This window comes from Pongo abelii, chromosome 20, assembly GCF_028885655.2.
Source record: "Pongo abelii isolate AG06213 chromosome 20, NHGRI_mPonAbe1-v2.0_pri, whole genome shotgun sequence".
In the NCBI taxonomy this organism is placed as follows: Eukaryota; Metazoa; Chordata; class Mammalia; order Primates; family Hominidae; genus Pongo; species Pongo abelii.
The window spans coordinates 56,461,671-56,489,157 of record NC_072005.2 but is presented as its reverse complement, the minus strand read 5'-3'; the positions used below and the strand labels follow the sequence as shown (position 1 = coordinate 56,489,157).

Genomic DNA, 27,487 nt, shown 5'->3' with positions numbered 1-27,487 from the left:
CTTGCTCCTGCCTCCACCACCCCACCCCCAATTGCCCAGGAGCCTCATCCAGCCCCAGCCCAGTCCCTCACCTCAGGATTCGCTGCTTTTGCCTGGGGGTGCACCAGAATTCGGGGAAGGGGTAGGAAGTATCTATGTCTTTTCTGTGCCCTCTTGGATTCCATCAGAAGCTGAAGGCCATGATGGATTGGGTGCAATGGAGAGCCCTGGGTCTGGGGAGTGAGGGCAACGATTTTCCTGGGCTGCAGGACAGGCCCCACTTCTGCAACTCTCTCTGCAGTGACGCAGTCCCAGCCAGGATGGGGTTTAGAAAGGGTGATGGGGGGTCTGAGAGAAAGGAACGGAGACCCAGAGAGAGGGGGACAGGGTCCCCAGGAAGTGGAGACAGAGACCTAGAAAGAGAGAGACCCAGAAGAAGGTGAAACATAGGAGGAACAGAGACCCAGGGAGGGGACACAGAGAAAGTGAAGAGGCAGAAACTTAGAGGGAGAGAGAGAAGAACAGAGAGCCAGCAAGAGAAAGAGCAGAGACAGAGGAGGGAAAGAGACGGAAGAGGGGGAAATACACCAGAGATGGGGAGAAGAAGGGGGAGAAGAAGAGGGAGGGGAAAGAGGTTGTCAGAGAGCAAGGAGGAGACAGACTCAGATGAAAGGGCAGAGACCCAGAGAGGAGGCAGGACAGAGCGGGTTGCGGGGAGGGAGTAGACGACAGGGACACAAGACCCAGGGAGTGGGGTACAGAGCCCCAGACAGAGAGGCACACCCCTGATAAAATGGTACAGAAACCAAGAGAAAGAGACTCGGGGGAGCTGGGGTGGGGGCGGGGACTGAGACACCGGGGAGGAGAGACTGAGGCCTAGAGAGAAGAGGAGCAAAGACTCAGAAGGAGGGGGACAGAATCAGAGACCCAGGAGGGCACATTTACAAACGAGGGGTCGGAGACTCAGAGGGGTGGGAACAGAGACGGCGGCACAAATACTCAAGGGAGAAAAAGAGACGCCAAGAAACCCAGAAACGGGAGCGGGGGATGGGATGGGGTAGGGAGGCGATATGAACCAGCCGCCGCACCTGCAGCAGGAAGCAGCGGGCCAGAAACTGTGCCGGCAGCCCCCTGACCCGCCCCCTTCGCTCCCGCAGGCACCGCCTCCTCCCTCCGCAGCCCCAGCCACAGCCGCTGGCCCCGCCCCAGCCCCCTGAGCCTGCGCTCTGCCTCTCGGAGCCTAGGACCGCCCAGGGGGCGGGGACGGCCCGCTCCGAGGAGGTCCCTTTTTTCTGGCCCCGCCCCTCACTCTCCATTCTTCCCCAGAACCCGACCTCTCAGACTCCTAGCCCACCCCGTTTTTTTATCAGTCCTGCCTGTTGCCTCGGTCTTGACGGTGCTTCCTGGCGCTTTGGCCTCTCCCCTCTCCCGTCCTCTCTGCCTCCTTGCGTGCCCCCTCCTCACCAGTCCTCATCTACCCTCGGTCCTCCAATCTGCAGTCCGCCGCGGTGTAGCCTTCGTTAGAAGTTCTCGCCTCGCCCTTTGAGGACCCTGTGACCTTTAGGCAGTGCCCTCTCCCAGGTCTTCTGATCCCCAAGACTCCCCGTTCCAGGTCCCTCCCCTCCATCCAGCCCAGTAGCTTTGTACTCTTTGTATTCTCATTGTTCCCTTGGGACCCACCTCTCGCGTTCCTCTACCCTCCCTTAGCCCTGCCCTGCCCTCGCCTACCCTGGTTGCTTTCAAGCCCCTCACAGCCCCGCTCCTCCCTTAGTCTCTCTTTCCTACCGCCCATTCAAGACGTTTTTTCTTTTATTTATTTATTTATTTATTTTTTTGACACAGAGTCTCGCTCTGTCGCCCAGGCTGGAGTGGAGTGGTGCGATCTCGACTCATTGCAACCTCTGCTTCCCAGATTCAAGCGATTCTCCTGCCTCAACCTCCCGAGTAGCTGGGACTACAGGCACCCACCACCACGCCCAACTAATTTTTGTATTTTTAGTAGAGGCGGGGTTTCACCATTTTGGCCAGGCTGGTCTCGAACTCCTGACCTCAAATGATCCACCCACCTCAGCCTCGCAAAGTGCTGGCATTACAGTCGTGAGCCACTGCGCCCTGCCTCAAGACGTTTTCTATTTGTCGACCCCACTCACCCTCCTCAGTACCACTCATCCAGCCGGACACTCATTCTCCGGGCCCAGCCCCGACTAACCAGGCCCACCTTGGAGCCTCAGCCCCGCCCCCTTTTTAGTCCCCCCTCCCTTAGGCCTATCCAGACTCTCTCGGGTTTCCAGGCCTCTCTCAAGTCTCCACGCCTTCTCACCGAGTCTAAGTCTTTGTTCTTCCCGTGTCCCCTTTCAGTCCAGCCTGTTACCCTTGCGCGGGAAAGTCCTCCATCTCTAGTTCCCGCCCCAGTGCAGTCTCATCTGAACTGTTTCTACTTTCTGCGGCCCTGTCTCTTCCAAGCAATGCTCCTCCCCGCCAGGTCCTGCCTAGCGGTGTTTTAGGTGAGGGCGTGCGATCTCTTTTGTTTCTCTCCGCCCCTTTCTCAGCCCAATCAGGACGGCCTCTCTCATGGTGGCCCCGCCCCTCCAGGCCAGTCGGGCTTCTTTAAATAGCTTGGACGTGTCCCCTCCTCCCTCTACCCCGCCCGCACTTTTTTCAGTTCAGTAAAGTCTCTCTCTCGTATCTAGCCCCGTCTTCCCCTGGCTACCAGTGCTGCCGAACACAATTAGTAGTAACTGGTCCCGCCTCCTTTGACGCCCCGCCCCTCCGCCCTGCTCTCTTAGAAAGAGCCAATCGCTGCGTCTCATTGGCGGCCCCGCCTCGTCCAGCTGGGTCGCGTTAGAGTGCCCGCCCCACTCCTCCCGGCCACAGCCCCGCCCCACCTCCCCCAGGCCAATCAGTTTGGTTCCTCTCCCCTAAGCCTCGCCCCCGCTACCTCGCTCCTCCTCCCACCCAATCCCGTCGGTCTCTGCCCCTGCGTCCCCGCCCCCCTGCGTCCCCGCCCCTCCCGCCCCGCCCCCCGTCCAATGCTGAGCTCAGTCTGCGTCTCGTCCTTCCGCGGGCGCCAGGGGGCCAGCAAGCAGCAGCCGGCGCCACCGCCGCAGCCGCCCGAGTCCCCGCCGCCGCCACCGCTGCCGCCGCAGCAGCAGCAGCCTGCGCAGCCCGGCCCCGCCGCGTCCCCGGCGGGCCCCCCGGCACCCCGCGGGCCCGGGGGCCGGCACGCCGAGCCATGCCCCGGGCTGCCGGCGGCGGCCATGGGGCGGCACGGCGGCGGCGGTGGCGACAGCGGCAAGATCGTGATCAACGTGGGCGGCGTGCGCCATGAGACGTACCGCTCGACGCTGCGCACCCTGCCGGGGACGCGGCTGGCCGGCCTGACGGAGCCCGAGGCGGCGGCACGCTTCGACTACGACCCGGGCGCCGACGAGTTCTTCTTTGACCGGCACCCGGGAGTCTTCGCGTACGTGCTCAACTACTACCGCACCGGCAAGCTGCACTGCCCGGCCGACGTGTGCGGGCCCCTGTTTGAGGAGGAGCTCGGCTTCTGGGGCATCGACGAGACCGACGTGGAGGCCTGCTGCTGGATGACCTACCGGCAGCATCGCGACGCTGAGGAGGCGCTCGACTCCTTCGAGGCGCCCGACCCCGCGGGCGCCGCCAACGCCGCCAACGCCGCAGGCGCCCACGACGGAGGCCTGGACGACGAGGCGGGCGCGGGCGGCGGCGGCCTGGACGGAGCGGGCGGCGAGCTCAAGCGCCTCTGCTTCCAGGACGCGGGCGGCGGCGCCGGGGGGCCGCCAGGGGGCGCGGGCGGCGCGGGCGGCACGTGGTGGCGCCGCTGGCAGCCCCGCGTGTGGGCGCTCTTCGAGGACCCCTACTCGTCGCGGGCTGCCAGGGTGAGCGCGCTCTTGGGGCCCCCATCCACCCCACCCCCGCCTCTCCAGGCGCCCCCAGTCTCCCAGGAGAGCCCCAGCTCCACCCCTCCGGGTCCCTCTAGGCTTCTCAGTCTCCTAGAAGCCTCTTCCCCAATCCTGAGTCTCCTGGGCTCCTCCGAACACACCCCCCTCTCGCAGCCATCCCCCAGATCCTCCAAAGACGGATCTCCAACCTTCAGGCTCTTCCAGACCCCTCCAAAGTTCCCCCTCCCCCGTCAAGGCCACCCTAGACCCTTAGACACTTCCTCCAGACCGTGAATCTCCCGTACTTCTCTGAAGAACCCGGTCCCCGCCTTTCCTGGGCTCCTCTGAGACCCTCCCTAACCCTCAGGTCTCCTGGGCCCCTCCAAATCTCTTCTCACTACCCTTGGTCACCGTCCAGCCCTTGGTTTCTTGGACCTTCCCCAGCCCCTCACAAGACATCCCTTTTCAGCCCTCAAATTCTCCTAGGCCCTGTGAGCCCTGTCCCCCACTTTCCCTGCCTTCTCCAGACTCTCTGGGGCCCCCTATTCAACTCTCAGTTTCTCCCAGCACCTCCGTGATTCACCCCGTGGCCCCTCTCCCAGAAGACCTCTCTCTCCAAGTTTGAATCTCCTGATTATTTTTTCCACCCCCTTCCTGCAGTATCTTCTGCTCTCAAAGTCTCAGAAAACTCCCCCACCCCAACCTCACAGCCTTCTGGACCCCTCTGAACCTCCACTTCTTCTTGCCTGGACATTTTCACCTCCCCCTCACTGCAATACTGAGTCTTGGGGCATCTTCTCCGCTGGAACCTCCAGGCCCCCTCTGTGTTCACTCTGTGTTCAACACTCTTCAACCTCCACGCCAACTCCCATCCCAAGGACTTTCCCCATAAAGCTCCAGACTTCCCCCAAGCCTTTCACACTCCTCCTCAGTGTCTCCAGAAGCATCCCATGCCCCCATCATATGCCTTTCCTCTCCAGAACCCTCACATGTCCTCCAGAATTGTTCTTCCTCCTCCATCATTTTAACTGCACAGTGCACTCTCTATCCCTGGGACTCCCCGCATCCAAAGCCCCCACAGCCCCTTTCCTAGTTTAAGTGACTTTCCCTCGGGCTCTAGAACTTTTTCTAACCTCAAACCCTGGGATGCCCCTGAAGTCATCAGCCCTAAAACTTTCATCTCAAAATAACTTACAATTCTTTCTACCTTGCCCTGGGATTCCTTCCATCTGCCCTCTTCCTTTCTCGAACCCCCCCTGTGCAAAACCCAGAACTAGCCCCTCAGTCTGTCCTCCTCCATCAAAGTGAACCAAAGAGCCTTCTCTCTCTCCAAATTCCAGATTTTCCCCCAAAGCTCTCTCCATCGCTCCCAGAAAACTTTCCTCAAGCATCCATAACTTCCTAGGCTAAATGACTACCCTCCCCCTGGGTTCTCTCCTGAACCTTTTCCTCCTACTAACTTCCTCCCTGTCCCGGGGACCCCGGAGGGAGAATGTGGTGGAAAAGGGGGGCAGTGCAAAATGGGGGCAATTGGAAATGGGGGAAATAAGAGCGATCCCAGGACCCCCTCCTGGGCTCCTGGGGACCCAAACACCCAGAGGAGCAGGTCTCGGCCCCCTCCCCCCACCGTGCCGCGTCCTGAGCCGGTGAGGACGCGGAGCCGCAGTGCCGCATTCGCGCCGGGGGAGGGAGCGGGGGGGCGCCTGGAACCACCGCATAAAGTTTGGTCCCCAGAAAGCGCTGAGTTGGCGAGATTTGGGGTTGGATGGGGGGAGGTGGGGAAGAGGAGGTGCGGAGGGGACATGGCCCTAGATGCCCCCTCAAGACACTGAGCGGCTCCTTTCCCCATGGCCTGGGGCGCCCTTCTCTCCTGTGACCCCATTGAAGGGTGCTGAGGTGAGGGGCGGGATGAAGTTAGAGTTCTTCTGTGATGGTCAGGCTAGGTGTTCGGGACAGCTACGGGAGATACTCATTTACTCCGCCAGTGTGTTTTGGGTGTCCAAGGTGTGCCGAGCCCTTTCCAGCCTCCCAGTGAGATGGCTTGAGAGAGTTGGGAGCTGAGGCCAAAGCAAAGTGGAGGGTCCGACCCTACAGCCCCCTGCCCCCGCCCCCTTCCTCGTAATCACTCCTTTCCGTCTTACAGAGACTCCATGTCCTCCTACCCCTTCTGCTTTTGACACACCCTGGAGTAAGGGGTTAAACCAGCCCGACGCCGTCCAGCCTCTGCAGCTGCGCACTGCGGCGGGTGCCCACCTTTCCCTGTGCCCTGGGAGGGAAGGAGTTAATTAGACTCTTGGCCCTTGGCCTCCCGCCGGAAAGCAGCAACACTGCGGCTGCGCGTTGAATACTAGGCTCCGGCCCGGAAGGGGTTAAGACGGCCCCGAGCCGCTGCGGCTGCGCACTGCGGCGGGGGAGCTGTCCGCGGTACTGGCCGCCGTGCGCCCCGCCCCCCGGCCCGGCTGGCCCGCCCCCACTGCAGTGCCGCAGCTAGAGCCGCGAGCCCGGCTCGGAGGGGGCGGGGAACCAGGCATGCGCTCTGCGAAGGCCTCTGGCCTCAAACCACTGCAGAGAAGCGAAGGTGGGGGTGGGGGGAGTTCAGAGAGGACCTGCGCCAGCCCCCAGCCCACCCCAACTTCCAGGGTCCTCTCTGTGGCCCTGAAACTCTCCACCCCCTACTTCCAGCTCTGCACCTCAGTGAAGTCAAGCCCAGAGCCCAACCCCTGTGGAGGAAGGGGGGTGCACAGAGGGACAGCGCTGGCCCTTGGCCCACCCCAAAGTCCAAGGTCTTCTCTGTGGTCCGACAGTGGCCTCCCCGTGCTCTGCGCCCCTGATTAGTAGCAAAACTCCCCATGGCCTCCCTCCTCCACTACCCACAGGATTAAAACCCTCTCTTTACTATAACACCTGTCTTCTTCCCTCGCCAATGCACTCCTCTCCCCTCCCACCCTTCTGCATATCTGATAAAGCCCATGACATCTCTAGGGGCCTGGCCCATTGCTTTCCTTTTCCAAGACCCTGACCCCACTCCCTCCTCTTCTAGGCCTTCATCAAAACTCACATCACTGTGTGGCAGGACTCTGGTTATCCCCATCTTGAAATGGCTCAGGACCCTTCACCCTTCATCCTCTGCCCCTTTGGCAAATGCCCTAACTTCTCTTTGGCCCTGGCTCTGCCTTCTCCCACAGCGTCCAGGCCAGTGACTCTTCCTTCCTCTGCAGGGCCCTAAACCCTGCCTGACTCTCCTCTTTTATCTCCTCTTCCATTTTTGCAGGCTTAACCCTTCAACCCCTCCTCCCTTAAGGGCCCTGACCCCCAGCTCCCCTCTGTGGCACCACCACTGCCCTGTCCTCTCTGGGTGAGGCCTTGACCTTGCCCCCCAACTAACTGCTGCCTGCATACCCTAACAACAGCTCAGGTCTTCTTACTGTGTTCCAGGCACTGCTCCAAGCACTGTGTTTGGAGCCAAGTCCTTTGTATGCTCATCTAATTTAATCCTCACAACAATTCCACTACAAACTTCTGGTTCAGAAAGCTCAATCTCCTTGCCCAATTTTGACAGGTTAAAAGCCAGATTCATACCCAGGCTGTCTGACTCTTAACCACCTCATGATTCTGCCTCCCTGCCCACCTTTTCCCCTTCCCCTCTGCTCAGCTCCAAGCTGAGCCCTAAAGCCTCCAAGACACACAGGATGTGTGATCTTAGGTCCGGTGGCTCCCGTCCCACAGCAGAACCTGTGGACCCTGCTGAGGAGCCCTGAAATAGGACACAGGGAACAGGAGGGTGGGGGGAGGTGGTCTAGGAAACAGCAAGGGGCCAGAAATGTTTCCAAGGAAAGAAGCTGCCCATCTGCTGCGTCTGCTGGGGCCAGCTCTTCTCCAACTGCCTCTGTTCCTTTCTCTCCCCTTTTGCTAGCTTTAGAGGGGAGAATGGGATTCTGGAAGTGATGGAGCCATGGGGCTGAGACACCTGGATTTTGCCCAGAGTTTGGGCCCAAGAGGCTGGGGAAGGGGGCACTGGAAGGGTCTTCTGGATTTTATGGCCAACCCGATGCCTAGGTCACCTCTCCCCCTCTCTCTCCCTCCCTGCCCTGCAGTATGTGGCCTTCGCCTCCCTCTTCTTCATCCTCATCTCCATCACCACCTTCTGCCTGGAAACCCACGAGGGCTTCATCCATATCAGCAACAAGACGGTGACCCAGGCCTCCCCGATCCCCGGGGCGCCTCCGGAGAACATCACCAACGTGGAGGTGGAGACGGAGCCCTTCCTGACCTACGTGGAGGGGGTGTGCGTGGTCTGGTTCACCTTCGAGTTCCTCATGCGCATCACCTTCTGCCCAGACAAGGTGGAGTTTCTTAAAAGCAGCCTCAACATCATTGACTGTGTGGCCATCCTGCCCTTCTATCTCGAGGTGGGCCTCTCGGGCCTCAGCTCCAAGGCCGCCAAAGACGTGCTGGGCTTCCTGCGGGTGGTCCGCTTCGTCCGCATCCTGCGCATCTTCAAGCTGACCCGGCACTTCGTGGGGCTGCGCGTGCTGGGACACACACTCCGCGCCAGCACCAACGAATTCCTGCTGCTCATCATCTTCCTGGCCCTGGGGGTGCTCATCTTCGCCACCATGATTTACTACGCTGAGCGCATTGGCGCCGACCCCGATGACATCCTGGGCTCCAACCACACCTACTTCAAGAACATCCCCATTGGCTTCTGGTGGGCCGTGGTCACCATGACGACCCTGGGCTATGGAGACATGTACCCCAAGACGTGGTCGGGGATGCTGGTCGGGGCGCTTTGTGCCCTGGCGGGGGTGCTGACCATCGCCATGCCCGTGCCCGTCATTGTCAACAACTTTGGCATGTACTATTCGCTGGCCATGGCCAAGCAGAAGCTGCCCAAGAAGAAGAACAAACACATCCCCCGGCCCCCGCAACCGGGCTCGCCCAACTACTGCAAGCCTGACCCACCCCCGCCACCCCCGCCCCACCCGCACCACGGCAGCGGGGGCATCAGCCCACCACCACCCATCACCCCACCCTCCTTGGGGGTGACTGTGGCCGGGGCCTACCCAGCGGGGCCCCACACGCACCCCGGGCTGCTCAGGGGGGGAGCGGGTGGGCTGGGGATCATGGGGCTGCCTCCTCTGCCGGCCCCCGGTGAGCCTTGCCCGTTGGCTCAGGAGGAGGTGATTGAGATCAACCGGGCAGGTGAGCCTGGGCATCAGGGGCCAGGGGCACAGGTGGAGACCTGGGGAGGACTGGGGAGGTAGCTGCCGGGGTTCAGAGAGCCTGGGGTGGTCGGCGTCGAAGAGGTGAGAGAAAAAAACCAACAGCAGGAGCTCAGGCGAAGAAGGAGGCACAGATAATCACACAGAGACATAGGTTTCATGGGAAAGAGTTTTGGGGAGAAACAGATTTGCAGGGTATTCAGAGGGGCTGGCGAGGCAGAGGCAGTGTCATCAGCTGTGCAGAGAGAGGGACCCGGAGGAGAGTGGGGCTCAGAGACACAGAGAGAGGGTCTCACACAAATCACAGGCAGACCCGAGGCAGAACCCCAGGGAACGTAGCAGCATCTGAGCATCCGGGAGACAGCCCTGAGGGAAGAGAGACTGAAGCCGACAGGGTCTGAGGCGGGGAGTCAGAAACCGAGAGATTGTCATGGAGACCAGAGAGAGATGGGATGTAGATTTTGGGCGGAGGTGGGGGCGGTCAGCGGCAGAGAGTTTGGGTTCTAATGACAGCGAGCCCAAGAGGCAGACAGACTTCAAAACGGAGAGTTAGGCCAGGGCAGAGCCCCCAGGGCAGGATGGAAACCAGGGCCTGGTCAGTCGGCTTTGCTGCGGGCAGCCTGGGAGGGTCTCGGAGAGAGATCCAGAGAGGTGCTGCTCAGAGGAAGAGATGAGCAAGAGAGAGGAGGGAGAAGAAAGTTACCTGTGCTTCTGTGTGTGTTCCTCCCCCAGGGGGTGTCTATGCCTCAGAGGCAGTGGCTTGGGAGTCTGGGAGGAAGGAGAGGCTGGTGCCCCCGCCCCCCGGCACTGCCCCGCCTTAAGTAGGTCAAGAAAGGGAGCTGGGCCACCTGGCCCCTATCTTGCTCCCTCAGCCGCTGACCCAGTTTCACACCAATTAAAAATAGCTGGAGTCAGAGCCTAGGGGACCCCCATGTGCCACCTCCCATCTCTCACCTAACCCAGCCCTTCCCCTTGGTGCCCTTCCCAGAGTCCAGCACTCCTCCCTGAACAGCCACTTCCTAGCCTGCCACATCCTCTCCAGCCATCCCTCCACCCCCTACCCCTACCTCAGCGAAGCCCCCCGAAGTTCGCTCCAGCCAACCACCCCGCAACACTGCCTCACCTTCTCCCCAACACCCGGCTTGCTTCATCCACAACCATCTCTCTCTCTCTCTTTTTTTTTTCTTATTCCAAGATGGAGTCTCACCCTGTCTCCCAGGCTGGAGTGCAGTGGCAATATCTTGGCTCACGGCAACCTCAGCCTCCGGAGTAGCTGGGAATACAGGCGCCCGCCACCATGCCCGGCTAATTTTTGTATTTTTAGTAGAGATGGGGTTTCACCATGTTGGCCAGGCTGGTCTCGAACTCCTGACCTTAAGTGATCTACCCACCTCGGCCTCCCAAAGTGCTAGGATTACAGGCGTAAGCCACCACACCTGGCATCTTTTATCTTTCATCTGTTTTGGAGACAGGGTCTCATTCTGTCACCCAGGCTGAAGCAGTGAAACTATTATGGCTCACTGCAGGCTGACCTCCCAGGTTCAAGTGATCCTCCTGCCTCAGCCTCCAGAGTAGCTGGGACTATAGGCGTGTACTACTATACCCAGCTAATTTTTCTATTTTTTGTAGAGATGGAGTTTTGCTATGTTGCCAGGGCTGGCCTCAAACTCATGGCCTCAAGCAATTCTCCCACCTCAGCCTCACAAAGTGCTGGGATTATAGGCATGAGCCACTGTGGCCAGCTCCAGACCATATCTTTAAACAGCATCCCACCCCAGTCCTGCCCTTCCTGGCACCCCACACCTGGCACCATCCCAGCTCTCAACACCTCCCTGCACCACCACAATCTGTCCAACTCCCTGTCCAGACCACCCTTCCCAACTGCAGTCGCCCTTCCCAGCACTCAACACCCCCCCCATGATCACCCCCCAGCCATGCCCCCTTGATACACTCTCCCAGCTGTGCCCCCTGCCACTCTCCTGGCCACTCCTTCCCATCACCCTGCCCTTGAATCTCCACTTCCAGTGCCAAACATCCGCTGACCCTCCCAGCATCTGCTCCTCACAGACATCTCACCATACCATGTGTTCACCGCACCTCACCCTCCCCTTTATCTCTGTCTGACCCCCTTGGGATGCAGATCCTCGCCCCAATGGGGATCCGGCAGCAGCTGCGCTTGCCCACGAGGACTGCCCAGCCATTGACCAGCCCGCCATGTCCCCGGAAGACAAGAGCCCCATCACGCCTGGAAGCCGTGGCCGCTACAGCCGGGACCGAGCCTGCTTCCTCCTCACCGACTATGCTCCTTCCCCTGACGGCTCCATCCGAAAAGGTGAGGTGCCCCCCACTGACCCCCTGGGACCCTCCCTCTCTCTCCCCTGCCCAGGGGAGGGAGGAGAGGGGGATGGGGGAGGAGGCGCTGGACTTCCCTTCCCCCTTCCCTTGGCCCCAAACTGCCTCCCTCCCAGATCTTCCCTGTACCCCCGCCCCAAGTTTCCTCACCACTGACCCTTCACCTGTCTTTACTCCATGTCCATTCCCCCCAACCCTCTGGCCTCTTCCCCCACCCCCAGCCACTGGTGCTCCCCCACTGCCCCCCCAAGACTGGCATAAGCCAGGCCCCCCAAGCTTCTTGCCTGACCTCAACGCCAACGCCGCGGCCTGGATATCCCCCTAGTGGACGAACCCCCTCCCCCCGGGGTAAGTAGCCCCCACCCTCTGACCCCCCGGACCCCCAGACTCCCCACTCCTGCCTGACTAACCCTTCTGAGAACATGCAGCCCCCACTGACCGAGACTCCGGCCCCCTCACTGCAGGCAGCTGCACCCAGTTAACCCCCAGCTCCTGACACTGACCCCACACCCACCTACCCAGGACTCACCTGCTCCTCACTAACCCCCGAACTAACCCAACCCTGCCTCCCACACTGCACCTGCCCTAACGACCGACCCCATCCTCACCCCCATCAACATCTCTGCCTCCCTCCTGGGTCCTAGGGTTTTTTTTAAAAAATTCAATCAGAAAAACGGAGGGCATATCCAGAACACTTCTGGGTGCAGAATGGGGAGAGAAAGGCTCAGCCATCCGTCCATGCCCCTGTGAATTCAGCCAGCACTTAGACAGCACCCACGCGTCCCAGGTACTGGGCATGGGGAGTTCAACCATGAACAAAAACCATGCCCCCAGGAGCTTCCACTTTGGAGCAGGAGGCCAACACGGACCTAGAAAGTCACGGTTTGAGGCGATGTATGCTAAAATGGAGGGAGCACAGACAGTAAGAGGAACACTAGAAACTCCCAGGGGGCGGGGCCGGGCATCAGGGAAGACTTGATATCTGCAGTGGGGCCTTAAGGTTGAGCAGGAGTTCTGACCACATGCAGAGGAAGAAATCCCATCGACAGGAATGGTTGGAGGGAACCGCGGGACAGAGCTTAGGAGACTAGACTGTGGAGGGAGGATTCTCAGGTAGATATGAGGCAGGCACCAGGCTGAGAGGCTGCAGCCTTGTCTAGGGGCCTGGGGAGGAGGCAGGTGAGCTGGGAGGGGCAGCTCTGGGGTCTTGTGAGGATGGACTAGAGGTGGGAGGCTGGAAGTTAGGAGGCTGGAGAGGAGGCTGAGGTGACAGGTGGAAGCCTGAGCTGGGGCCAGGGCTGTGAGGATGGAGAGGAAGGGACGAGGCCGAGAGAGTCAGGGGTCAGGGATCAGAAGGGACAGGCTGGGGCCTGCCGGCCATGCAGAAGTGAGGGAGATAAGAGTGTGGTGCTATTTAGTAGATGAATCATTCAGCAAATATCACCAAGTACTTACCACATGCTAGGAATTTAACATATATTCTTTAATCCTTGTAACAATCCGAGCCAACTCCTAGCTCCTTTCATTCATGTATTCAATCCATTCATTCACTGTTTCAGCAACTGATTCTTTTTTTTTTTTTTTTTTTTTGAGACCGTCTTGCTATGTCACCTCTGGGCTGGAGTGTAATGGTGCAATCTTGGCTCACTGCAACCTCTGCCTCCTGGATTCAAGCGATGGGGTCTCGCTATGTTGGCCAGGTTGGTCTTGAACTCCTGGGCTCAAGCAATCCTCCTGCCTTGGCCTCCCAGAGTGCTAAGATTACAGGCATGAGCCACCACCCATGGCTACAACTGATTCTTGAGAACACAGTTGCAGGCACTACAGATTTGGGATAAAACAAAGAGTGAATCTGCCATCATGGTTTACAATCTCTAGATTGTAAGGGGTCAGCAAACTAACTCCAGCCTGAGGGCCTGATCTTTCAGCATCTGTTTTTGTAAACAAAGCTTTATTGGAACACAACCATGTTAAGCTACAACAGCAGAGTGGAATAACTGGGACAGAGACTATACAGCCCTATAGCCAAAGAGATTTACTATCTGGCCTTTTACAGGAAAAGTTTCCAGCCCCTCATAGGAAGAAGCAGAAAATAAGCAATTAAGGCCGGGCGGGGTGGCTCACATCTGTAATCCCAACACTTTGGGAGGCTGAGGACAGTGGATCACTTGAGGTCAGGAGTTCGAGACCAGCCTGGCCAACATGGTGAAACCCCATCTCTACTTAAAAATACAAAAATTAGCTGGGCATGGTGGTGGGCACCTGCAGTCCCAGCTACTTGGGAGGCTGAGGTAGGAGAATCACTTGAACAAGGGAGGTGGAGGTTGCGGTGAACCAAGATCACGCCACTGCACTCCAGCCTGGGCTACAAACAGAGTGAGACTCCCTCTCAAAAAAAAAAAAAAGAAAAGAAAAAAAGAGAAGAGAAGAAAAGAAGCAATTAAGATAAAGATAAAAGAACAAGACTATTACTCTGGCCACTTCAGTTAAAAGAGGTCTGGCTGGGCACAGTGGCTGCCGCCTATAACCCCAGCACTTTAGGAGGCCAAGATGGGAGTATCATTTGAGCCTAGGAATTTGAGACCAGTCTGGGCAACAGAGCAAGACCATTTTCTCAAAAACAAAAAACTTAGGTGTGGTGGTGCATGCCTGTAGACCCAGCTACTTGGGAGGCTGAGGTGGGAGGACTGTCTGAGCCCAGGAGTCTGGGAGGCTGCAGTGAGCCATGATTGTGCCATGGTGCTCCAGCCTGGGGGGACAGAGTAAGACCCTGTCTCTGGGGAAGAAAAAGAGCTCTGCAAAGGACTTTTTGAGGAGGTAACACAGAACCTGGAGGGTGAAAAGGGCCAGGCAGGCAGAAGAAACAGCAAGTGCACGGGCCCTGAGCTTCCCCGAGGGAGGGGGTGGAGGATGAGCTTGGCTTGTTCAAGGGACAGCAAGGAGCACAGTGAGGCTGATCCCAGTGGCCAAGGGGAGAGGGCTGCTGGAGTCCAGGGAGAAAGATCAGGACGGGTTTTCGGCCATGGTGAGGAGGCGGGACTTTATCTTAAACGTGAAGGGAAGCCACCTGAAGGTATGTGATGCATCACGCATTCATTCAACAACCGTCTATAGAATCTTCTTTAGAAATGCAGAGACACATCCTAAAGGATCCCTGTCCACAGCCTAAGGAGATGCCATAGGGGAACCTGGGGGGCCTCCAGGAATGGCCTCACCTAAACCCCTGTGTTTCACAGACGCTCAGGGAAGGCCATGACCAACCCACCACCCCAGGCCACAGAGCACAAGGGCCGAGACCCCAGGCTTCCGGGCTCCTAGTCCAGAGGGGGGACTGTCTGGCTCCTCTTGTTCCATCCCCCCCACCTCTCCTTTTTGCAACCCCACCCCCGTCATTGTCCATTTCCATCTCATCACCCCCCCACTCCCCTCCCTGCTCCTATCTAACTCCTCCCCCTGCTTGCACCCACTCCCAGTCCTTTACCTCCCTTTGTTCCCCACCCCCAGGTCTAGAGGGACCCCTATGGGATTGAGGGGGAGAGGGTGTGGGGAGGGTGTGGGCCTATGGGTGAGGGAGGATTGGGGTGGGGGTGGCTGGGTGGGGGAGGTCCCTGCTTCTCTTGCCTATGATGCCAAAATCCATTCATTGAACTCAAATCATGGCTGGAGCTGATGGCGTTGGCTGAAGCCTCTACCCCTGGTGCCCTGGATCCTTCCCCTTCCAGCCCTCCCCAAGCCTTTTCCTTGCTGTCCTTCAGCCCCACAACCCCCCCTCCCACAAGACCCCTTTGGCCTATTGCCCCCCATGCTCCTTCCCCCAAGAGTCTCTCCTACCACAACCTTCCCTTTCCAACCCTTTCGTTTTTGTTTTTGAAATGGGGTCTCACTCTGTCGCCCAGGCTGGAGTGCAGTGGCGCAATCTTGGCTCACTGAAGCCTCCACCTCCCAGGTTCAAGTGACTCTCCTGCGTCAACCTCCAGAGTAGCTGGAATTACAGGTGCCTGCCACCACGCCCAGCTAATTTTTGGATTTTTAGTAGAGATGGGGTTTTGTTGGCCAGGCTGGTCTCGAACTCCTGGACTCAAGTGATCTGCTTGCCTTGGCCTCCCAAAGTGCTGGGATTACAGGTCTGAGCCACTGCGCCAGGCTTCTTCCCTCCCTAATTGTCCCCTATGGTCCTCCCAAGACCCTCCTTCCCTCCGGGCTTGTCCTCCACCCCTGCTTCTCCCTCCTACATCTGCCCTCACCTGATCACTGGCTCCCACTCCTCCCCACACTCTCCCTCCTCCCATCCTTTCCCCTCCCTTCCCCCTCCCCAGCCACCCCGGAAGCTCCTTCCATATTTGATGTCTCAGCCGCCCCCCATTTCACTGCTCCCCTCCCGCGGAAAACACCAGAGAGGAGGAAGAGATCCCGGCGGCGTTTCTCCGTCCCCCCAACAGTGAGGCTGTGTTGGGGGGTTTCCGCTGACCATCCTCTCCTCACCCCCGTGACTCTGTGTATTTCTGTCCCCAGCTCTTGTCACCGCCTGAGACCTCGCGAGACTCTCGGTTCCCCCTGCCCCTTCCCCCCAGGTTAGCAATTGGGAATGGCTGGGAAGGGGTGTCCCCAAGACACTGGGCTTCAAATCTCCCCCCAAGCCCTCTCTCCTACGATCCAAGACACCTTTTGTCCAGACAGCTCCCTTAGCGTTGCCTGGAAAAGCCACAGAACTCTCTGCGGGGGTGCAGAACCCTGCAGGCAGCCCCAGGCTTTGCAGAAACCACACACACGGCTGCTGGATCTTGAGTCCCATTAGCTGTGAATGCCCGTGAGAGTCTTCCCGCACCCGTCAGAAGCTCGGAGCCTTCCCGGACCCTTCAAAGATGTCCCTCTCCCCAGCCCTCCGCCTCACCGCCCCCGCCCCCGACCCCATCCTGAGAATCTTCTGCAGGAGCCTCCCTCCCCCCCCACCCCACCCCCACTGCTCCCGGAGTTCTCATCTGATGCCCCAAGGGCACTGCCAGCTTCGCTCCACTCAGCCCCCTTGCAGACCCCACCCCCTGCCTGCCCTCTTTCCCTACAACCAGGTCAGCCCCCAGCCCCGCCACGGCGGCTGCACCGTTCCCTGCCCTCTCCGCTGGCTGCTCCCATATGCATTCCTCCCAGCCCCTCCCCACGCCCCTGCCGCCCACCATCCCGCCTTGCTGCCCCCCACCTTTTGCCTCAGATGAGGGGACCAATGGAGGGGGGGAAGGGGGGTGGACTGTGGTGGGAATGGGGCGGGGGAGGCTCGGTGGGTGCCAACCTGCCTCCTAATCTGGAGTCTCTCCCCCCTCCCCGATGTCTCCCCCTTTCTCATCGATGTTGACTGACTCCCCGATGTGTTCACTTTCTCTCTCCATCTCCTTGGTCCATCTCTGTCCATCTCTGTCTCTTGTCATCCGTCCTTTTGTGTCTCTGTCTGCCTGACTCTGTCTCTCTTGCCTTCTCTGTCTCTCTGGGTATCTGTTGTCCTCCCCTTCCGTTTCTTTCTCTCTCTGTCTCTTTCTCCCTGCCTTGGGTCTCTCTGTCGTACCCTTCCCTGCACCCCATCTTCGTGCTTCCCCCCTGTGTCTGCACACCTCCCCACCCCCCAGGTTACGAGAAATCCCGCAGCCTCAGCAGCATCGCGGGCCTGAGCGGGGTGTCCCTGCGCCTCGCGCCCCTTGCCACCCCCCCTGGCTCTCCCCGGGCCGCCCGCCGCGCTCCCCCGACCCTGCCCTCCATCCTTTAGCGCTCCCCTCCCCCCTGTGGGGGGACTCGGGGGTGACCGGGAAGAAGGTCAAAGGAGCTGGGGGTGGGGGGTGGGGAAAAGGGTTTTTTTAAAAAAAATCAAAAAGTCATTAATAATATGCAACCGAGATGACGATGCCAGCAGACACCCCCGAGCCCCTCACCCCCAACCTGGGCCCCCAGGATGGAGAGAGGGGCCACAGCCCGTCCCCCCAACTCTTCCCTCCCCCAAAAAAGCCTTCTCAGGTCTCTACGAGCCATAGGACATCCCCCTGCCATCAACTTGTGTAAATAAGTCCAAATTATGCCAGTTACATCTTGGGGCACCTCCCCCCACACACTGCATGCCTTCCCTAACCTGGAGCCCCCACTCCAAGTCCACCTCAGCAATAAGCCGCCAGGGGCCGCATGCGCGGGTTTGAGGGGCAGGCACTCTGGGAAGGGGGCTGGCACCTCCCGGGGGTCGGGCTGGCCTTTAAGGTCTCCAGCCTTCCCATCCTTCACCCCAGGAGGACAACCAACCCTGTGTGTTGATTAGGAGAAAACAAACCAGAAACTAGAAACAGTGTAGGGGAAGGAGGAACAGTTACCCAACCCCCAAATCGGAGTTGAGCTCAGATGGTGGTAGAGCGGGGCCGAGTTGAGCTCAGATGCTGGGAGGGCGGGGCGGGCTTCGGACCTGCTCCTTCAGCCTTTAGGAGAATTCCTCTGGTGAATTTCACCCTCTCATCCGCCCCTTCCCCCAGGGACCTGCTCGCCTCTATTCTTGCTGCATGGACTCAGACCTCCTATCCCAGAATTCCTGGGATGATCTGGCCCTAGCACACGAAATTCCCCAACTATCCCCCTCCATTCCCAGGACATGAGACCTGCACCCGGAATTCTGAGACTGACCCTGGCACCCCACATCTCCCAGTCCCCACACACTCCTGCGACTTAACCTCTGCACACAGAGGCTCCCCGCACCACCCTCCCTCCCCACTCCCGCCACCCCAAACACCCCCACCAAATTCCCTGAACTGCATCCCAGCACTTCTCAAACCTCCAAGACCTGACCCAGCTCTTTTCAGCTCAAATTCAGCCTTTGGGATGCTCCAAATCCTTCCCACAACTGACATTTCTTGGACACCCCCAAATCCTCAGGCCTGTTCCCCACCCACATCCCCAAAGCCCTAACAGACTTGTCCAGCCCAGGTTCCCTTGATGCTAGAACTTCCAAGATAGGCGCAACCTGTCTGCAATTCCAGGGAACCAGACCCTCCCCAAGCACCCTCTTTGTCTTACGCCTAACCCTGAGTCCCTTCCCTGAGATGGTGCCCCAAAGGTACCCTCTTCACAGACACCAGTGTTTCCCAGAGGGTTGTATTTGTACCTTTGGTGGTGTGCTAAGGTTTGAGGCAGTATGAGGACAAACACTTGTTTTAAAAGTTTTGTCTCTAATACGCATTTTGTACAGAAGCCGGTAAGTGCAGGCATCGCTGCTTGGCTAAGACACGGTTTATTTAGGTTAAGAGTGTTTCGATTTAAAGTAGTCCACAAATGATCACAGAGGCTGTTCCCGAAGGGAGGGACACTGGAATATCAGAAGATTGGGAACCGACAACACCCAACTCGGCTGGGATCCCAGCCCCCCTTCCCCAGCGGTCCTCACCGCGTCACGCTCGCGGGTGGAAAATCATTTCCCACCTCCTATCCTGGCTCAAGGATGCGCTACCTCCCGCAAGCCCAGAGACCACACCGGTCCCAGACTCTTTAGCGGACCCCCCTTTTGGAGCCGGGGTCCCACGGAATTAGCCACCTCCCTCCCTCTGCTCCCACGGCCTCAGGAACCCCCCACCCGAGAGTGGATGGGGGGCGTCACTGAGCACGATTCTCGATGCAACGATTCCTATGCAAGGGGCATTTTGAGTCCCCCCCCATCCTTCCCTCGGACCCTAAACCCTGGTGAAATCAGGGATGAGGGGTGGGGCGGGTTTTGGTGGGGGCGGGGCAAAGGGCTAGGGGCTCCAGACACCAGGGTACGGGGTGGGGACTGATTATATTGCCAAAGGGTTCAACTTCTTTAACAAGCCCCCCCGTTTCCCCTGACCTTCACGAAAGCCGAAGGGGGCGGGGAAAGGGGGTGAGGGTCTTTTCCAAAGGGTACTGACCTCTTCCCAACGTCTCCCCCTGCTCGCCAATCCGCCACACGTACCCAGCTTTTTAGTTCAGCTTTTCAAAATAACCACAATCATGATAACTTCTACAAAACGTGATTCTCCTCCCCTCCCACCCCATCCCCCAAGTCAACAGTGTGGGATTCGGGGAGAGAGAGAGCGAGCTAAAGGGACTCTTTCCAAGTCCGGCTCCCCCTTTTCCCCCCGGCCGCCAGGGTGCCTGCACCTACACGCATGCGCTGCATGACGCGCCCCCCCACACGCATGTCGCACCCCTCCTGCGCTCCGGGAACGCACGGACACGGGCCAGGGGGCGGGGCGATTGGGGAGGAATGAATGGCGGGGGGGGGGGTTTCCTGAGCTCCGCGGCTCTCCCTCCGCAACACACACACACAGCAATAAGTTTCTCTCACTCAAATGTGGGCGGGGCGGGCCTAGCCTGTCGCTGGTGGGGGGAGTGGCGAGGGGGCGCTCTCAGGGATGGGGGCGGGGTTCGGAGACAGTGTGGGGAGGGGAGGTCTGCAAATCGTCCAACTCTGGTGCTAATGGCGGGTCTTCTCAGCCCACCCGCAGGGCAGGGAGGGAGGGGTCGGCGTGACCCCTTCCCCAAGCCTCCCCCACGCCCACCCTGGGTGCATGAACCGCCCAATGCAGAAGCTGCCGCATGTCACCCCCCTCTCCCCAAAGAAAAAGTGTCATGCCTCCTTCCCACCCACCCTCACTCCCCACCAAAATAAACGTTTCCTTTTCATTTAAAAATGGCCTCCTGTGTGCCTGCTAGGAAAGTCTCCCGATCGCGGCCGGGGCGCACAGAGGGATTGGGACTTCTAAAGTGGGGCCCTATTGCTGGGCACAGTGGCTCAGGCCAGTAATCCAAGCACTTTGGGAGGCCAAGGACGCAGGAAGATCGCTTGAGGCCAGGAGTTCAAGACCAGGCTGGGCAACACAAGAGAGACCCTGTCTTTACAAAAAATAAAATAAAATTAGCCAGGTGTGGTGGCATCTGTAGTCCCAGCTACTCCGGAGGCTAAGGTGAGAGGATCGCTTGAGCCTGGGAGGTCGAGGCTGCAGTGAGCTATGATTGTGCCACTGCACTCCAGCCTGGGTGACAGAGTGAGACCCTTTCTCAATTTTTTAAAAAAGGGGAGGATGGGCTTTGGTGATCCTGACATCCACTCCATGGCTTGCACCTTATTTAGGGCAAGCACCTGCTCCCTGATGGCAAAAATGGGGATCCACACCTCTAACTGAAAAGTCACTGAGGACTCAGTCTGAGGAACGTGAGCCCCCACACGAGGGTGCCTAGTTCCCACGAGAGGGATAGACCTGGGTCCCCAGGGTGGGGTCAGGGGCTGAAGGCTCAGACTCTATATGTGCTGACTCTGAGGCCAGACTGTCTGGGTTCAAACTATTTCAACTCCTTAGTAGCTGTGTGTCCTTGGGCAAGTCACTCAGCCTCTCTGAGCCTGTTTCCACCACTCTAAAAGGGTGGGAGGGACCTCACTTAGTTATTCAGCAAATATTGAGTGAATGCCTGCTGTGTGCCAGACACTGTTCTAGGCACTGGAGTGCAATGAAATCTCTACCTGTAGTGCTGTGCTAAGGGTTAAGATAAACTGTGCGCTTAACACAGCACCCAGCACAAACGACCACAGCTGTCTTTTTGTTTTGTTTTGCTTTGGGGACAGGATCTCACTCTTCACCCATGCTACAGTGCAGTGATGCAATCATAGCTCACTGCAGCCTCCACCCCCTGGGCTCAAGTGATCCTCCCACCTCAGCCTCCCGAAGCACTGGGATCACAGGTATGAGCCACTGCAGCAGGCCTGTCATTTATTTTGCAAACACATAAGAGTTGGCCCAAGTGCAACACCCCTTCTCGCACTCACTGGGGGCGTGGAGTGAGGGATGCTGCTGCTCTGAGACTGTTCCCTCATCTGCATAGTGGAGGGAATATTTCCATTATACACTGGAGTGAGGAGGAAAGGAGTTATGAAGCACCTGATCCACAGGATGCCCCTGTATACCCATGCAGCTGTGATTCTCACCAGCAGGCTGTCTGACCTGCTGCCCTAGCAGCCTGTGCCCATCCTGCCCCATCAGAGACCCCCTGCAGGAACACACACAGCCACACAGATGGTCCAGTCGGGTTGGAGTTTATTTCTGCCAGAGCCTGGAGGCTGGGAGGGTAAAGGACACTCCTTTAGTCCCAGAGGGAAGCTCCGAACCCTCAGCAACCAGAAGGGAGGGCAGAGCATGGGCAGCAGCAGGAGTGAGAGGGGTCCCCTTGTCCTGCCCCTTTGCAAGGGTTCAAGGCTGGTGGAGGCCTGGGGCTTCTGTCGCTCAGGAGTTCGGGGGTGGACACAGAAATGGGGGAAGGAGAGTGGCTACGTAGAGAGAGAGTGAGAGCGAGATCCCTAAAAAGATGCACAGAGGGACCCTCAGAGACGCCAAGACGGTGAGAGGGTAGGGAAGGAGAGGGAGGGAGGGAGAGAGAGAAGCAGACGGAATGGGCTGCACTGGCTGAGGACGGTGGAGGAGCCGTCTCACTCCCTTCCTAATGTCTAGAGATCAATAACAAAGGAAGAAAGGAGGACAGGGAGCTGATGGGAACACAGCTTGCCAACCGTACCCAGTCCCCCCACAAGCAAGGTAGCTCCAGTCCGTGCCTCCCTGCCTGCCCCGCCCCTCTGTGTTTAGGGGTCATCCTTTGATGGGAGGTTGCAGGGGGCCCAGGTGGGGGTGATAAATGCCAGAGTGCTGCACCATTTCCAAAGGGCAGGAAGTCAGAGGGCGGGGTTCCTGGGACAGGGGCCTGTGGGGTCCAGGGAGGAAGGGGGCTGGGCCGCATCTGTTAGTGCATCTGGGGACACGGTAGGGTCACTGGGGGTGGGCTGGTGGGGACCCCTCAGGCTCCGGGGATGGCCCAGACCCAGGCTGTGCTTCCTCTGCCTCCTCGTCGGATGCCACGCCCTCCTCTAGTCGGAAGACCTGCCGCACCGTGCGGGTGGTGAAGGTGAGGGGGCCGCGTCTGTGGGGAGGACAGACCAGGATACAGAGATGAAATGAGGGGAGGGGAGGAGAAAGAGGGAGGGGGAGAGAGAGAGAGAGAGATAGGGAGAGAGAGAACAAAATAAGGGGGAAGAGAGAGATGAGATCAAGAGAAATGGAGGGAGACGGGCAGAAGCAATGGGGAGCAGAGAGGGACGAAGGACACACAGAGAGGAGGAAAGGAGAGAAAGGTGGTGGTGCACAGTGGGAAATGAGGGCACAGAGATGAGACAGGGAGAAATGGGTGTGGGAAGAAAGAAGTTACCTGGATCTGGCTCTCCCGCAACACAGCTGCTGTTCCCACAGCCCCACACCCCCGTGGATCCCATGTCCCCCTGCTGTTGCCCCTGGCACGGCCTCGCGTCCCTGGGGTTTATGGAGTGAGGGTGCTGCCCACCCGTCAGGCCTGTACGTGGGATGACCATACCGAAGCCGGTTCCTCAGTGTGGTCACTTCACGGTTCATGGACTCGGCCGACTCTGTGACATCTTCCAGCTCACGCTGCAGCCTCCGGCGGCCAGCCTGAGCCCGGGATGCCTCCTCCTCGGCCTCCTCCAGCTGCCGCTTCAGCTGCTTGACTCGAAGGTTTCCCTTCTCCAGCTTGATGGAAGCAGGGGGACCGGGTTACATCTCCAGGTACTGTCATCACTCCCTCCCCAACAGCCCACTACTGCCCCGTCCCTACTGCCCCCTGACTCTCTCTGCCCCATCCTCTGCTCTCTGTTTAGGCCTTGTTCTTTTCCCCTAAATCCCTCATGCCAGCCTCTAGCCTGACCTGCAGTCTCTCCCCTCCAGGTTGTCTCCTACACAGCCTCAGAACGGTCTTCCTATACCCAGAGCTGACCCAGACCCTCCTGCTCACAATCCTTTCATGGCTCCCCAGTACCCCTGGGACAAGGTTCCAGCCCCTCAGCCTGGCATTCCGGGTCCCACAGGGTCTTTTTCTTGTCCAGTTCTCTCTTCCCATAAACCCACCGTCCAGACCAACTTCACTGAGATCCTCCCCAGACCCTACCACCTCTCTCTTCAGGGAGGGAACATACATGATCTGACCTCATTTCTTATCATTCAACCTTCCTATCCCACATTTTCTGGAGTCAATGAGCTCCCATCACAAGAAGCAACTTGCAGATGCTGGACTGGAAGTGAGTGCAGATACCATCCTGGCACTTGGCACATCAGCAGAGGGTTGGAATCAATGACTTTGCAATTTATAAATTCTGGCATCTAGGAAGGGCCCTTGTAGGGAGCTGAGGCAGCCAAAGTGAGGGAAGAAGTTAAGCTCTACCAAGAAGCTAGACCAGGACTAAAATAACAACAGATGTTTATCTAGACCATACTGATCTGCTTTTTGTTCTGAACTCACCAAACGTATTTCTATTCTTCAAGGCCTTTATACTTGCTGTTCCCTCTGACTGGCTCTTTTTCACCCTTCAGGTGTCAATTTAAATGTCACCTTCTCAAAGAGATCTTCCTGATCTCCCAACCTGAAGAGGATTCCCCAATCCTCTGTGTCTTCCTCTCTCTTCACTTTTTTTCTTCATAGCCCTTGTCACAATCTGTAATTATCTGCTTGTTTACAGGTTTATTATGTCTCATCCTATGCAGAAAATGTGAGCTCCATGAGGGCAGGGACTTCCTCTGTTTCGTTCACATCCATATCCCTAATGCCTACCACAGTGTCTGGCACAGAGCAGGTGCTCAATAATTGTTTGTGGAATGAATGGCGAATAAAGCACAGCTGAGCTTTTAAGGGCAGAGGGACTCTGTCCAGACAGACCTGGGATCTGATCCAGGCTCTATCTCTGTGACTCTGATGCAAAATATATCCTCTTAAAGTTTCAGTTTCTTCATCTGTGAAATGGGACTAGTGAGGAAATGCAAATATGTATTTTTTAAAAAGCAGTTGCTTATGACACAGTAACTGCTCAGTAAGTAATCAGGAACACACACTCTGGGGCTAGAGAGCTGAGGTTTGAATACTGACCCCACCTCTTACCAGCTAAATAATTTTGAGCAAGTTACTTCACCTTTCTGTACCTCAGTTTCCTCACATAAATAGGAGGGTAAATAATAGCACCTTCCTTCTACCATTCTGATAAGAATTAAACACAGTAAATGTTATGTCTTTAGCACAGTGCCTGGTACATAGAAGCTAGTCCTGGTCTAGCTTCTGGGTAGGATTTAACTTCTTCCCTTGCCCTGGCTTCCTCAGCTCCCTACAGGGCCCTTTCTAGATGCCAGCATTTATGAATTGCAAACTCACTGATTCCAACCCTCTGCTGATGTGCCAAGTGCCAAGATGGTATCTCCACTCAGTTCCAGTACAGCACCTGCAAGTTGCTTCTTGTGATGGGAGCTCATTGCCTCTGGAGATGGCCTGTGCAATTTCTCAGCCAGTGGTCACACTCTCCACTGCTCCCTAATGATGTCAGCTGCTTACCTGGTCCCGGAGCTGGTCAGCCACCCTCCGCTCCTCCTCCACCTGGAGCACCACCTCTTTAAGCCGCTTCTCAGCTCTGCGCACCAGCTTTCCAGAGAGGATGCGCTCTCTGAAGAGAGGGATAAGGAGGAGTCTCAATAGAGGGGCTCAACCTAGGATTTTGTCCCCATAGACTCATGCAGTGGCTGTCGTCTTGTTCTTGGATTGGCTTCTTCCCTCTTTCCTAACCCCTAACTGGTTCCCACAGTTTACTGAGGCCAAACACTGACATGCAGGCTCCCTTCTCCTCAGCATCCATGTCCTTGGCTTCTACTAGGATACTTCACATACCTGTTTCCTATGATGTTGTGATTTATAATAAGTATATGTTTGGTCCCATTCAGTTTCCAAAGAGGATCATTTACAAACTACAGTTTACTCTTTGGGCCCACTCATTTTCCCCTGAAAATCATTTACTATCTCCCACAATTGAATACATCCTTTTTGTCCCTCTCCCCTATAAAGAGGATACTTAAGCCTCAACCATCTGGCCCTGTATAAAAAGTCTTATATTTTGTATGGCTCCTGTGTTCATGCACATTAATATATTTGTATGCCTTTTATTTTGTTAATCTATTTATTGTCAGTTTATTTCAGCAGACTTGAATCTTCAGAGCGGGAAGGGACACTCTTTTTGCGCTTACACCTGTCCTCTCCTGCAGGGACCATCACATCTGGGGTGAAGTCCATATGATGGGACCTCTAGCAATCGGGATTGCTTGACAGCCACCCCGGATACAACAGCCCCAGATGTGCTGAGAGGAAGGCACAGGGCTGGGGGCGAGTGGGAAGGCACTAAGCAGTGGAAAAGGATGAAGGAGAGAGACTTCTTTTTTTTTTTTTTTTTTTTTGAGACAGAGTTTCACTCTTGTTGCCCAGGCTGGAGTGCAAAGGTGCGATCTCCAGCTCACCGCAACCTCTGCCTCCTGGGTTCAAGTAATCCTCCTGCCTCAGCCTCCCGAGCAGCCGGGATGACAGGCATGCGCCACCACACCTGGCTAATTTTGTATTTTTAGTAGAGACGGGGTTTCTCCATGTTGGTCAGGCTGGTCTCGAACTCCCAACCTCAGATGATCCGCCCGCCTCGGCCTCCCAAAGTGCTGGGATTACAGGCGTGAGCCACCGCGCCCAGCTGAGACTTCTTCAGCTAAGAATCATCTGGTCATTCTTTGCTCCCAGGGTGCCTTTATTATTCTTCTGAGAAAGGGCCTTGCTCTGTTGCCCAGACAGGAGTGCAGTGGTGTGATCATGGCTCACTGCAGCCTCAATGTCCTGGGCTCAAGCGATCCTTCCACCTCAGTGTCCCGAGTAGCTAGGACTACAGGTGTGTGCCGTCATGCTGGGCTGATTTTTAATTTTTATTTTTGTAGAGATGGGGTCTCGCCATGTTGCCCAGGCTGGTCTTGAAATCCTGGGTTCAAGTGATCCTCCTGCCTCAGCCTCCCAAAGTGTGGGGATTACAGGCATGAGCCATTGCACCTGGTGCAGGGTGACTTTAAGCAACTCATCTACTCCCTCAGAACTTCAGTTTCCTCATTTGTATAATGGAGCAGGGGTCCCCATAGACCTCAAGCTACAGTTCCCATGAGCCCTGGGGCCCCTGGGTAACCCTGTGGACTGAGAACCACTTCTCTCATGAACCTCTGGGGCCATTTCCTTCTGCCTGTCCCTGAGGCCTCTCACTCTCATCATGTTCCATAACGAATTTAGCATCTTCCCCCAAAAACCCAATATTCCCTCAGTCACCAGGCCTTGGCTCCAAACAGTGTCTTCTTCCCCTGCCACCACCCATAGCCTCAGCTTCATTCCTTCTGCCCCCTGCTTTCTCTTTTTCATCCTCTCTTGTTCATCTTCACAGCCCCAGCCCCAGCTCAGGCCTCATCTTGTTCTGCTTGGACCATCATTCTAGACTCCTTCCAAACCTCCCAGCTTGCAGTCTCTCTCCTCTGATCCATTCCCACCTTAGCCCCAGAGAGATCTTTCTATACCTAGAGCTGGCCGTGTCCCTCCCCAGCCACAGCCCTCCCATGGCTCCCCATTGCCCCAGGGCTCCCCACTGCCCACAGAACACAGTTCCTTGGCCCAGTATTCAAGGCTCTGTGTGCTTCAAGCCTCATTTACCTCCCTGTCTCCCTGATCCGTCTCCTGGGTCCCAGACTCTCAGAACCAACCACACTCCTCCTCCAAATGCCCTGATGTCTCCCAGACTTTCCCACAAAGCTGCCAACTGACTTGGGACTCTAAGCCCTGGAAATCCCATTCTTGTCAGCTCCAGCTCAAGTGCTTCCTCCTCTAGAAACCCTTCCCAAACCACTACATCTCAGGGCATTCCAGCTTCTTCCTCATCTGTGTCCCTTCAACCCTTCTAGTGCACAGGCCTTCATTGCCATGTCCAGGTCATGAGTCTTTCACCTTGGGGAATCCCACCAGACGTGGTATTAGACATACTATGGAGGTAATTAGACACACTTCCATGGTACGTCTAATTTTTTCAGTGACCAGCACACGGGAAGGTAAACAGTACACTCCTCTTTTTTTTGGAGTCAGAGTCTTGCTCTGTTGCCCAGGCTAGAGTGCAGTGGTGTGATCTTG

At 57.3% G+C, this 27,487-nt stretch overlaps 2 protein-coding genes across 7 annotated transcripts in view; one reads left to right on the top strand and one right to left on the bottom strand.

The window, feature by feature from the left end:
* Positions 1 to 3,008: 3,008 nt before the first annotated feature.
* On the top strand, positions 3,009 to 17,200 carry KCNC3 (potassium voltage-gated channel subfamily C member 3). The gene is given in 7 exon segments (XM_024236578.3): positions 3,009 to 3,878; positions 7,976 to 9,083; positions 11,244 to 11,435; positions 11,677 to 11,705; positions 11,707 to 11,803; positions 15,968 to 16,026; positions 17,071 to 17,200. Coding segments are annotated over 6 exon segments (2,313 nt in total). The 3' UTR covers positions 15,985 to 16,026; positions 17,071 to 17,200.
* Positions 17,201 to 21,495: 4,295 nt separating this feature from the next.
* Positions 21,496 to 27,487, bottom strand: part of MYH14 (myosin heavy chain 14) — a 109,371-nt gene continuing 103,379 nt past the window's right edge. For all 6 annotated transcript variants that reach the window (XM_054538931.2, XM_024237970.3, XM_024237972.3 and 3 more), the window contains 3 exons: positions 24,857 to 24,965; positions 22,841 to 23,013; positions 21,496 to 22,393 (listed from right to left, as the gene is read on the bottom strand). In XM_054538931.2, coding sequence (XP_054394906.1) covers positions 22,243 to 22,393; positions 22,841 to 23,013; positions 24,857 to 24,965 — 433 coding nt within the window. In that variant the 3' untranslated portion in view covers positions 21,496 to 22,242. The remainder of the gene's footprint in view (positions 22,394 to 22,840; positions 23,014 to 24,856; positions 24,966 to 27,487) is intronic.